The 13226-nt window shown below is 39.5% G+C and overlaps 1 protein-coding gene across 3 annotated transcripts in view; it reads right to left on the bottom strand.

Annotated features, from left to right (window-relative positions):
- Positions 1–13226, bottom strand: part of LOC135216961 (golgin subfamily A member 4-like) — a 275501-nt gene that overhangs the window by 102346 nt on the left and 159929 nt on the right. For all 3 annotated transcript variants that reach the window (XM_064252500.1, XM_064252489.1, XM_064252492.1), the window contains exons 17-19: positions 12584–12718; positions 7460–7558; positions 3996–4112 (exon numbers count right to left, since the gene is read on the bottom strand). In XM_064252500.1, the coding sequence (XP_064108570.1) occupies positions 3996–4112; positions 7460–7558; positions 12584–12718 (351 nt within the window). The remainder of the gene's footprint in view (positions 1–3995; positions 4113–7459; positions 7559–12583; positions 12719–13226) is intronic.

The raw sequence follows: 13226 nt of genomic DNA, 5'->3' as shown, positions 1-13226 counted from the left end.
TTGCAGACTGCGCTAGAAGGTCCTGCGTAGCTTTGGCAGAGAGAGCCTTCGAAATGTCTAGAACCAGGTGTTTAGGAAACAGCTGTGTAGAGAGAGGGGCAAAAAGCAAAGACGATCTCTGAGCATGTGAGACCGACTTTGTTAAAAATGAGCAAAATACTGATCTTTTCTTCAAGACCCCTGCTCCAAACAGTGAAGCTATTTCGCTGGCCCCATCTCACCGATTTATCCATACAGGATAAGACACAATTCAAATCCTCCGGAGAAAACGTGTCCGGTCCTTGAGTTTTTCTTGGCTAGGACTCCGAGGGACCAATCGAGAAAGTTGAAAACTTCCAAGACTCTAAAATGCCTTTTAGAATGTGATCCATTTCATTCATTGCCCACGTAGTTTTGGCCGAATTCAAAGCTGATCTTCTAGTGGCGTATACTAGTGCCGAAAAATCTGCGTCAGCTGAAGGACGAAGGCCCAGTCCCAAGGGTTCTCCTGTCTCATACCAAAATCCTGTCCATCCTGAAAGCTTCGACGGAGGGAAGGCAAACATTGTTTTCCCCGCTTCTTCTTTAGTACGCATCCATGAACCGAAACTCTTGAGCGCTTTCTTCATAGAAAGAGTCGGTTTCATTCTCACACAACGAAGATCCTTTCGTTGCTTTCGCTGTGGAGAACAACGAGTGTGGAGAAGGAGGAGCAGTAGGGCTCAAAGACTCTCCGAACTCCTGAAGGAGAAGCTCTGTGAGCTTCTTGTACGAAGAAACTGTTGCCGAAGTATTAGTTTCTTCCTCAGAGGCTTCCTGGTCTTCTTGAGGAGGAGAACGGGATGAGGATCCTTATGAGAATCCTTAGATGATTTCCTAGCTGGGGTACAGTGCGATGAAGGAGACAAAACGTCTTGAATGAGGAGAAGATTCCAAAGTAGAAAGGCGTATACAGGAGAACGACGAGTTGTAAAAGAAGGACGCTTATCCGAAAATTCTTGTCTAAACTCGCATTCCTTCCTAAATGCAGACAAACTCTTAACAGCCAAAGAGGAAGGACTCCTTTCTCTAGAAAGACCACGTCTTCCCTAGGGAAAAACTACGAGAGGGAGAGCGCCTGCTAAGATCCTGGCGCCGATCGTTGAGGAGAGCGGCTACTAGGCGCGAGCGCCTATCTGTCACAGGGCGCTTAGTGGAATCCTGGCGCCTACCAAGCGGCGAAACGTTGCTAAAAATAGGGCGCCTTTCAGGAGCAGGGCGCTTGAGAGGCTCTTGATGCCTACGAAGCGGAGAGCGGCTGCTACGCTCCGAGCGCTTAAACGAAACAGGGCGTTCTGCGAGATCTTGGTCCTTACCAAGGGGGAGAACAGTCTGTAAGGCTCCGAGCGCCTAACAGAATCAGGGCGCTTGAGGCGTTCTTGACTTCTAGCAAGAGGAGACCGATCAGGAGTAGGGAGTCTCGAGAACGAAGAGCGCCTACTAGGAGAACGAAGCAAACAGAGGATCAAGGTGTCTTTCTCCAGGAGAACAGCTACTAAACGGAATGACGCTTACCAGGAGCAGGGCTCCTACTAGACTCTTGATGTCTTACAGGGGAGGAGCAAACTCCATGCGATGAGCGCCTACCAGTCACGTTATCAGACGCCCGACTACAGTAGTCGGAAGGAGAAGTGCGCCTACTTTCAGAAGGGCATTCCTAGGTTCTCTGAGAAGACGAGAGAAGAAAGATGAGACGGAGACGACGAACCAAGTCTTCTATGACCTGAGCGACTCTCTCTTCTTGCACGAAACTCTAGAAGAAGGAGAAACAGAAGGGGCTGAGCGTCTACCCGAGGCAGGAATCCGATTTGAGGAATATCTTCATAGTCCAAGGAGCGCTATCCGTCGAATGGCTCTCGACACCTCCGAGCGGGAGTGGTGTTCCTCTGTGAAAAGTTACGATGTGTAGAAGAATCCTCAAAAGAAGGAGAACGCCGATTACAAGGAGAGCGCTCTTCCGACGAAACGCGCCTCGATCTCTTGATCGGGAGAGACAAATCCTTCCTTCTACGCGATCTCGATGCCAAGGAGTCCGCCAAGGCTGTGATCTGAGCTTGTAGGCCCGCTAGCACTCGAGAAGGAGAGTCCCCAGGATCTTCTTCCGAAGCAAGCTCAGCGCGAGGCGCGGGAGAAGGAGGGCGATCTCCGGATCTCCATAGGCTTCTTTGCTTTGCAAGGAAGCTACATCAGAAAAGTCTTCTGGGCTGGACTCTAACGTACTGAAGGGAGCCTCCGCAGCCCTCTTCAACGGGCGTGACGCCTCCTTAGAGCTCCAACCACGCTTCGGCGAAGGAGAAGAGGATGACGAAAAAACACTGGCGAAGAATATTCTTCTTCTTCTTTACGATCCAAGGCAGCCTGGGAGCGAACTTCAGGATCTGCCGAGGGGACGCCTGACCGGTGGGGGCTCTCCCTAGCCCTCCTGCGGCTTTCGACTTTCCTCCTCCACTGGAACTGGGAGTCTGGAAGAGGTCTAGGCCTGGAGGCACTAAGGAGCCGGTCAGACCAAGCCCACCCTCCACATCACTGGGTACACTGCACTTATCATCACTGACACTCTTACCTTGATCAGTACGAAGATTCTTGTCTTCCTTAGAACACAAGGAAGGCTTTTGAGGCCGCCGCCTCCGAAGACGAATCTCGGCTTCGGTGCGGGGAGCAGGAGCTGAGACCTGGGAGGAAGGTTCTAAAAACTACATTAATGTTAGTTTCATTCTCACTCATTCTCAACCTGCTCGAACTCCTTGAAGAAGCTTTACGTACCCTATCCCTTTCAAGTTTCCTAATATAAGAAGAAAGAGCCTTATATTCATCTTCGTTCAAAACCTCACACTCTTGACACGGGTTACTAAACGAAACATTCATTCCCCTACATTTAACACAGAAAGTGTGAGGGTCAACCGCAGCTTTCGGTAACCTCACCTTACATCCATCGGTCACACATACTCTAAACAAAACCGGAGTTTTGGAAACAGAATCAAAATCAGACATTCTACAGGAAAATCCAGCGCAAAGTCAATAACGGTCCACAATCAGCGTATGCCAAGCCAACATAGAGCGAATACGTCACCAAAATGTCCAAATCAATCTCCAGGCAAGCGAGAAATGAAGAATATATTGGAATGAACCGACAACAGTTGTTATCGCTTCAGCGACAGAAAAAAATCTGGCTGGAGAGATAGATTTGGTTCATACGCCCGCCACCCAGCGGCGGGTAAGGTAGACCACCTGACCTACCTGTCGCGTGCCGCGAGATTTGAAATTCTGTCGGAACGTCGGAGACTATAGCTAAGTATATATCTGGCAGGGAAGTTCATGTACAAAATTTTAAAATTACAGTTAGGATAAGCTATTCACTTTTTTTTATATGGAAATGGTGTTCACTAGAAGCTAAGTGAGTTACTCTGGGATATTGTATTGTGCTGTTTATTTCCCAATCTTTGTTACCATACTTAAAGTATTTCATTACTTACTGGGAAGGGAGACCCCCAAACTCTCCATTAGGTAAGTGTCACTGATTCATTTCCTTTCTTCCCATACACAAACTTCCCCATTTCACATTAGGTCATACGACAAAGGACTACAATATTCTTGTATTCACTGACAAGGCCAATCATTACCATAATGTTGGGCATAAAATATTTCAGTAGCTGTTCAGTAGTCAAACAAAGTAAAAATTCTCACTACCATCAAAACAAGAAAAAATTCATATGAAGAAATATGGCGAGAATACCACTTTGATTCATTAAATAAAATATATGAAAACCCTTATACTAACAAGGTACAATGTCAAATGTTATTTATTAATTGGACATTTATCAATTAATGTGTGGCATATCGAAAATATTTCCCTATATGTACAGTCACATCATGTTATGGGATCTAAGCATGATTTGCTATTATGCACCTTGTAGGTTCTGGGTAAGGGTAAAACACTTATCAACCACTGGTGAGGAAAAACTATTAATGTAACTCACTATCTTATCAACAAGAGCCTGTCCCTCAGCTCTGTACTTTTCTTTCGCAGCCTGTAATTCCTCCGATAGACTTCTTTGAGATCTTTCAGCTTCTCTCTCAATCCTCATTAGCTCCTCCTGTCAACATAGTGTTTAGTTCTTACATGTTTATCAATTCTAAAAAAAAAATATCAACAGCTATTACACAAAAAAGTGCACACTATTAAAAGCAAAGAAGTGTTTCCAAATGAATTATTCCATAGTTGTATGAGCTCTAAAAAACAAAACTTCCACAGCTAATTTTATCCTGGTACAAACAAAATATGTCAATATAATATGTAATTATACTAATACTAAGGCTTACACACACACACACATATGGAATCTACTTAAAGGACTGTTCTACTAAAACAGGGATTCCCTCAATGAAACTATCTCATATATGGTCTGAACCATTATTTGAAAGGGTCATTTATATTCACGACTGGGCCAGCTCAAATACCATGAAGAAAAAGTAAAAGAAAGGGTCAATAATTTCTATACACAAGACCCATTGACCTGTAACTGCTTGTATGTACTAAGAGAGATGATTCCAAATAATAATCTACTGTACATGCATCAAGATGCAACAAGAGCAATCAAAGCCAGGTGTAAATAGGAGGGGATAGAGCTTATACAAATTGTCAATTAATTTGTATTTTTCATAGCTAACAAGCCTTCGGTCTTAAAAATAGGATAATCTTCTAGCGCCAGCTGGAAACCAGTTAAAAATCACAATCAAAGATTGTAAAGCAAAGAATCTGTGGCGTCTGGCAACTCATGCATATATGAGGTGGATGTTGGTAACCAACAGGGCTTGGAATCTCATGACGAACCAGTCTTTCTTTAACCCGCCTTGGAGAGTTGAACTTTGCTTTGCTCTCCTCCCCTCAAGCTGATTTTTTTACCTAAGCCTGTGGTTTGATTCATATTTATCCAACCCCGAAGTCCCATGAACATCAATGCTATTAGACGGCTTTCCATGATTCTCATGTTGACCTTCCTTAGGGACAGATGCAAATTGCAGTAGATGTGCTCCACACCTTTTCCTCTGCTTCATATTAGGCTATGTTATATGTAATGCTGGTCTGTCTCCCAAGGGGATATTGCCTTCAGGGAGAGAGGGGTCAGCTACATTTTGTTCTTTAGTATTTTACTTTTGTTTTATTGAAGATATTTTGAAAACATCTGTACTATGACATGTTTTATGTATCTTTGATTTTCTCTGGTTACACATTTCCTGGGAAGTGGTTGAGTTCTTAGCCTAGCCTAACTAGTTCCAAGCTTCCTTAACCCTTAGTGGACGGGTAAAAAAATCAATATGCAGCTCCTCAGGCCAGGTAAACTTTGAGGTTGGCCAATTAATGAAGGAAAAAAAAAAAAAAAAAAAATCAATGGAAAAATTCTTGAAAATTTTCCCTACCTTCCATGAAAAGTTGAAAATTACTATATTTACAACCCCTTATGGGCCCTCTTTTACAACACAATCATAAATTTTACAAACTACCTTGTTTTTTCTAAAAAAAAATTTTTTATTTTATTCTGTAAAATTATAATTACAGCTCACACTATCAAAAGATAAGAAATAAACTCAGTAACAAATTCTTAGCATATGTTAAAAAACATTTTTGCAAATTTGCCGAGAACAAAGATTCAGTAACTTTTTATTTATATATGTTTTTCTAATATTTCTTTGCACTTTTCTTTGCAAAATTACATTTACAACTGATATACTATCATAAAAGACACGAACTAACCAATAGCAGCCCATTGGTATATTTATGAGCAAATTTATAAAAAGATGTCATATGAGACAGAGAAGCAGTACATTTCCCCTTGAAGTCAAAATCACTATTAAGCTTGCATGACCTGCAGAGTCTTGATTTTAGCCAGTGCAAAAGTTGCCATTAGTGAATTTATGGGGTACAGAAGTATTGGCACCTCTTTCCTGCCCAATTCTTTCCAAATTGATGGCACTTCATATTGCTTACCTACAGGATCAATCCGCCCACCACCCCAAACCTGTTATTACTACTTCTGAGAAGCTATCCATCCATAAGGGTTAACTTAGCCTAAGTGGTTGAGTTCTTAGCCTAGCAAGTAATTGAGTTCTTAGCAAAGCTTAATTAGTTCAAATATACCTTAACCTAACCTAAGTGGATGAGCTAGTTCGAATCTGCGTTAACCATCTTCCTAGCCTAGGTAGTTGAGAACTTAACCTTAAAAGTGGTTGGGTTCTTGGCCTAGCGTATCATAGTCTAGTTGGTTCAAACCTTCCTTTTTAGCTTAGCCTAAGTGGTCGAATTCTTGCATAACAAGCCTAACTGGATAAGTTCTTAGGCTAGCCTAGCATAGCCTACAATGGGTGAGCAAGTTTGAACCTTCCCCTACCAACTTGTCCTAGCCTCGGTGGTTGGGTCCTAGGCCTAGTCTAGATTGGGCAAACGTATCTCTCCATCTAACTGTAGCCTAAGTATTGGGCATATTCTTCTAATTCCCAGATGTTCTTCTGCTTCTTGACTCAGCAAGGTTTTCCCATTCTTCAAGTAACCAGATCAGTAATGTAACTCATATCCTAGTGGTCTTTATCTCCAAAGTAGTTAAGATCCATCTTAGCTCTGTGATATGCTGCTCAGGAATGCCACCATGGTGGTTCCTTAATCCGGGGGGGGGGGGGGGGGGGGGGGGGGGGGTTTCCTATCATCATAGGACGTCTCCTATGATGAGTAGCATACTGATTGTACATCATCATAAGGGATCACCTCATAGGACATCTCTTCTGTTGAAGATACATGTTTCCTGGGCAGCTTAAGGACTTCTCCCCAGTCTACAGTGCAATTACTTGACAATGCAAAAGTTTACAGTGGGATATTCAGAAAATATCTGTGCTGTATTTTGTCATAGGACATCCCCTTGGGGTATCTCATGGAACAACCACCTTTGCCAGTCTCATGTGGAAGATCTTTATCGCTTTAGTCAAGTATCTCCTGAGAGTGAGAGGCTTATCTAGCAAAGCAGCAGGCCAGATCTCCAGCTGTCTCAGGAGGTCTTCGTCAGCAATTTACCAGGGCATGTGGGCTGTTTTCTGTGGTTGGGGTCGTCGACAGTGTGACTCTCCACTCGGAACTTCAGTGAGCGGATAGCAGATTTTCTAATCTTTCTCAGAAATGGAGAAGCTCTTTCCGTCTCGGCTTTCTAGGACTACAGGGCCACCTTGGGGTTGATCCTGCATCTGAAGGGCGTGGACATCTCTTCATCTTGGGAAATCTCAAAGTTGTTGAAGAGTTTTGAGCAATAATCCTACCTTCTCTGGGTTTAAAGAGGCATAACATTTTAAAGCAATTGTGCCTACACTGGAAACTATGTACTTCTATGGAGAGAAAGAGAGAAATTCTACTTTTACATGAAACTAATTAAGGGATAATATAGTACAAGGAAATAATTACCTTTCCTGCTGTTACTTCTTTTTCTTTATCTATCAACTTTGCTTCAAGTGAACGTGCCAGAGATAGATACTTATTCTTCTCTTGCTGGACTTTCTTCAGCTGAAAAAGCAAGTTAGATCTGTTGGTAAAATTTCCACATCACACAAATAATGTAAAGAATATATGATAACTTTCTGAGCATACCTTATCCTCATTGTTTTTGTAATTAAAAAAATAATAAGTACTCATATCAAAAAATTTTTATTCATTAAATTAATTCAAACAAGATACGTTACAGGTGCAAAAATTCAAAATAGTATTTTCCTAACATTTTTCACAGATGAAATGTTTGGTGAAAACATAAATTGACCATGCTGAAGAAAACTGCTATGTATATCAGACTTCTTACATTTTAAAGAATATTTTTAAAAGCAGTAAAAGTCATTAAAGGAGTTTTAGTGACTGATATTCATATACAAAGTCACCATGCATTTTAATGCTATAATCTAAAGATTTTTTTCATAAAAAGGAAAAAAGAAAGAAGTTCTCAGTAAAAAAATCTTTATACCATATATACTCACATAACACTCGATCTCGCATATCATGCGACCCCAAAATTTTCACACTCAAATGATTTTATCACGTATCTCACGTATCATGCGAGTTAAATTTATGAGATTAAAATTTAACAATAGGCTAACCTCTTTTCCTCTTTATCTATTCCATTTTTTAGTTAGCCTAACCCGTTTTCCTCCATCTCTTAATCTATCCCATCTTCTAGTTAAGTTTAAAAAAGTAAAAGAGAATGCAAAAAGTATCGGTAGTAATGATATACTTGTTTGGAAAATGCATACAGCCAGAAACAGCTGATTTGCTATGAACAAAAAATCTGATAAATCAGCCTTTTTGCTTGCATTTCAACCATCGTGCGTTAATAAAAAATTACCAGTTACGTTACATGACGTTAATGAGAATAGGACTGACATATTTCTACATTACAGGTAGCAGACTTACTACCGCAACTGGTTACGTACAACCAGTCATAAATCGATTTGGACGTAAGTCGGCCCATGTTAATTTACCATAAGAATATTATACTAGCGTAGCCTACACTAGGGTAATCAGTACCATACTTATATATAGGGTAGCCTAGCCTACACTACACAGCATACTTTATACATATATGGCGTACTAATTATTAATTTCAGCTAATTCTCTACGTTCAATGCACATTGGCTTGTGATGATTCAGTACAAAGAGAAACTGAATAACATTTAACAAGTTAGCCTCGCTCAAACGATGATGATATCATGGTACATATATCGTATATATACGACTACATGAAAAAATTGTTACTTAGATATTGATACCTAATGGAGGAAATTCATTTATCCCATTGATTTTTCTTTCCTACCATAAGTCCTCCTATATCCCTCTCATTATTCCTTTTTATTATATATTATGATTTTCTTAATAATTGTTATATCATTATAATCTTTAAATCACTGGCTTGAAGATGTTTAGTGATGAAATTTGGAAACACTCCTTTTCTGCAGGTAAAACTGAGGTGTGATGGAAGTTATAATTTTTGAAAGAGAAGTTGGAACATATATCCTGCCTATAATAACTCTCGAGCAAGACAGTTTCCAGTTCTGCGATTTGCTTATCAACAGCCAATCAGGAGCGTCATAAGAGACAGGCCAAGAAATCAGATGCATGGCTGATGTGAATTTATTATAGGACAGAAGCATGTAATTTTCAAATTAAGACTGAAATGTCTGAATGCAAAAGTTTGATGATTTGAGTTTTGCTCAACAGGGAACAGTTGTCAGCACCTGTTTGTCCAAGATAGAAATATTCCTCAGGAAAAGTGTACCAAGACATTAGTGAGAGAGTGAAGCTAGTAGGGTAGTTCTTAATAGCTCATGAAATAAGCTTAGTGGAATGCCAAAAGCCAATGAAGAATTCTAAAAGGGATATCCTAAGACCCAAGGACTACAAGATAGCAGAACAGAGACAGGCTTGAAGAGTGTAAATAGGTACTTATTGGCACAAACCAGGACAATTAGCAAAAACTGTACTCAAGAGTAAACAAGTAAAAAATGTGCTGAAGTTTCTTCTGTGCAGCGCATAATGCTGTCAGAGCCATGCCCCATGAAGCTTTCAGTCACTGCCCAGTGGTGGCCTGTATAGCATTGCTAGACTCACAATTATGGCTAACTTTCATAACTTTAAATGAAATTTAAAAAAAAAAACTGCTCAGGCTAGAGGGCTGCAATTTGGTATGTTTGATGATTGGAGGCTGGATGATCAACATACCAATTTGCAGCCCTCTAGCCTTGGTAGTTTTTAAGATCAGAGGGCAGACACAAAAGTGTAGATCAACAGAGCCATCACAATAGTTTTCTTTAACATAAAACTAAAACCAGCAGAAGTTCAAGCAAAAGGCAGAATTGAATACAGCTATAATGATTTGTAAGGATGTCAACATAGTCCAGTTTGAAGACTACACTGAAGATCAAAAGCAGAGCCCTGCAGATGGATAAGCTATCTATTGCATTAGAGACATGAAGATCCCTGGCGCAATGGATGAGGCACTGTAATATACCAGTTAGTAAAAGTTATGTGGTAAGAAGGTACCTGTACTACAAGGTACAGGTTGTACAAGTGCAGCTGCATATAAAAGTTTGGTAACTAGGACCAAATACATAATGGATAAATGGTTTTGTGCACAAACTGACAAGACTATTTGTAGATATCCAAATGCAAAGATTTGTATAAACAATCCATACTATGTTATACAATCCATACTATGAAGGAGAGTTGCCTGGTATGTGCCAGGATAACCCTACTTATGACCTTATAAATGGGGACACTCCCTGAAAAAATTATTAATGCTGAAGGTGACATGGATGAGAAAGCCAGATGACCAAGGGTAAAAGCTAGAAGAGAGTAATGCAGGAATGATTTGGTAAAGGTTAACACCAAGATGGAAGCAGTTATAAGTAATGCCCAAGTCCAGTGGAAAAAACACAAAGCCACTGGCAGCAATTTCTAACAACTGACACATACAAACAGAACAGCAAGAGCCAAATTTGATATTGACCACAAGACAAGGAGCAAAGTAACTTTTTTTATATTACATGTTACTAATGACATACTGTATTTTCCAGGATGGCTTTAGTAGTGTAGCAAATTCTGGTGCAAGAGATATATTAGGTCCAGGTGATGAAGCTACCCAATACGTTGATCATCTCTAGTCATCTTGGGCCCCAAAAGACTGTTGACCATATCACCGGCAGTTTTCATTGGCCAGGCATTAATACAAACATCACCAGATTTTGCAGATAATGGAACATTTACCAGCAGCCCATCCAAGGGATCACACATGCAAGATATTACTAGGGAAGATGCCATGGATGGAAGAGCCATTCATGAAGTTGGACCTTTATTGCCAATGTTAGAAAACAGCAACAGTTACATCCTGATGGCAGTAGACTTCACTACAAGATGACCAAAGGCAGAAGCAAACAATCCGTATTCCCATCAATTATATCTAAACTGTCAATATTATTGATGGTATACTCTCCATTATGACATAGTGTCAGTACTGAAAACTCGTGCTAACAGATTTCCAAAGCATACGAAATCTGTCAGTACAAATATAGGTGGACCCTAAATAACTAGTAATCATGTGTCTGCTGTATTGTCATATCCACTGGTACAATATCAACGCATAGTCTGAAGCGTCAACTTCCAAAATGGCAAAAATTTCAGCTGAAAGTGAGACAGCTTACTGTACTCTCAAAAAGTTGGTATCTCATAGAAATGTTTTAAACGTTTGAGGAGTTACTGTATATGTTTTAACCCTCTTATTTCTTCTTAGGAATACTGTTCTCTAGTGTAGGCTTCAGGTGCTGACTCGTGTCAAGACCTTGTATAGTTATGTTATCAGTCAAGTTTATTTTGCTAACTATTATGTTGACTTGTGGTAGAGATGTAGAGTTCATTGTTTGTTGCAAAAAATTAGCTACGACAAACTTCCTCGCCACTATTTACCTGACCTACCTGTTTTTACTCACAACACTAGGCAGACTGTTGCTGCCAACATCATGTTGTTTTCTAGGTTTTCTAGCATCAGGTTCAATACAATGCTACTCAAGTTTACTATGAGTTTTGATCTTGACTCAAGCTAAAACATGGAATATTTTGCCTAATGAAGTGCAGCAGTGGAAGAAAATAAATATGCTGAAAAACAACTTTTGGGAAATTTTTGAAAAAATCATGAGTCCTAGAGGCATAAACACTGATGGTGTTTATGAGCTGTCCTCTCTAGTCTTCAGTGAACTTTCTTGAATGATTCAGAAAAAAACTGCAAGAAGCCGAACTTCAATGTAGAACAAATATTTTTCCTTGCTGAAAACACTACTAAGGTATACAAAAAAAATTAAAAAGGGAAAGAAAATGTATTCTATCTATTAACTATAAGCCTATCTTATAATGCTTATTTTCTTCATAACGGTCTCTCTTGGTTATAAAAGGACTTTTTTTTTTTTTTTTTTTTTTTTACTGTAATTTTCATTTTGAGTCTTCCACATCTGTTTTAATTCCCTTCAAGAGGTTTAGTGACTACATTTTCATATTGCTAGCCAGTCTTTTACACATCTCTTGCAGTTTTGCCTATTTTTTAAGGCACAAGCCAATATTATTGCAATGTGCAATTTTTATTTTCAGTCCATTTCACTGAGGAGTCACAATATCCACAGACTTACCAAGGGTTATATGCAATTATATATATCAGTGCAGTCAGTATTATTTTATTTTTATTTTCTGTATTGGTGAAATGTAGGTGTTGTTCAATGTATGGAAAACATATGCTTGATTTTGTAAAATGTCTTAATGTATTGAATGTATCAAAGTTGTGTTGTGGCATCATAGGATGTGAAGTCATAGAAGACAAGATGGCAGCAGAGTGGGGTGGAAATGTAAACAAAACAGAGTGGTTAGAACAGGAGAGGCCGATTTGGAATTTGGTTTCATAGGAGAGAGCTCTGTCTTATAGGAATTTGTGGATTGTAAGTCTTGTTGTGATTAGGTGGGTAGTACTCTTGTATCCCACCAAAGGAACAAAAATAAAAACCTTACCTCTTCCATATTGGACAAATATATTTTTTCTTTGGTTGTCATTTCCTCTTCTAAAGATGCAACTTGAGCATCAAGAGTCCCACGTTCTGCCTGCCTTACATGCAGTTCTTCTCTCACTGACTCCAAGGAGGATATCTACAATTGAAAAATGTCTTTAGAAAGTAATTTGTTAAGAGTTCAAGAATTACATAGGGAAGACTAGTTTTAAACTATAGCATGCAAGTCTTATGAATGTTATTGACATAAAGGATGAACAGAAATTAATTAAAATGTATATGAAAGGTGAATGGTACAGTTTTGACATAGGTGAAAAAAAATAATAGAGGAAGAACAATGTTGGTTTAGACAAGGATGTGCATACTGGAACAAGATTTAACAAAAAGTTGTGAAAAGTCTGAGTCAATGAGTAAAAGAATGTATATGACATATGTAGACCTCAAATAACCTGTCATACACACTTATGTGGAGGATGCCACGAATATATAGGGTAAAAAGTTTCCATCTATGATGAAAGTGAACTTTTGCATTAGAATATGTACATGGAAGAGAGCCTTGTTTGGTTAAAACTGAGAGTGATGGTTGATACTATCTTTATAGATGGAATAATGATGAAAGTATAAACCAGTTAGATGTAAGTTATAGG

This window comes from Macrobrachium nipponense, chromosome 19, assembly GCF_015104395.2.
Source record: "Macrobrachium nipponense isolate FS-2020 chromosome 19, ASM1510439v2, whole genome shotgun sequence".
NCBI lineage: Eukaryota > Metazoa > Arthropoda > Malacostraca > Decapoda > Palaemonidae > Macrobrachium > Macrobrachium nipponense.
Note: the sequence above shows the minus strand (reverse complement) of the source record. Positions and strands in the feature narration are given on the sequence as shown.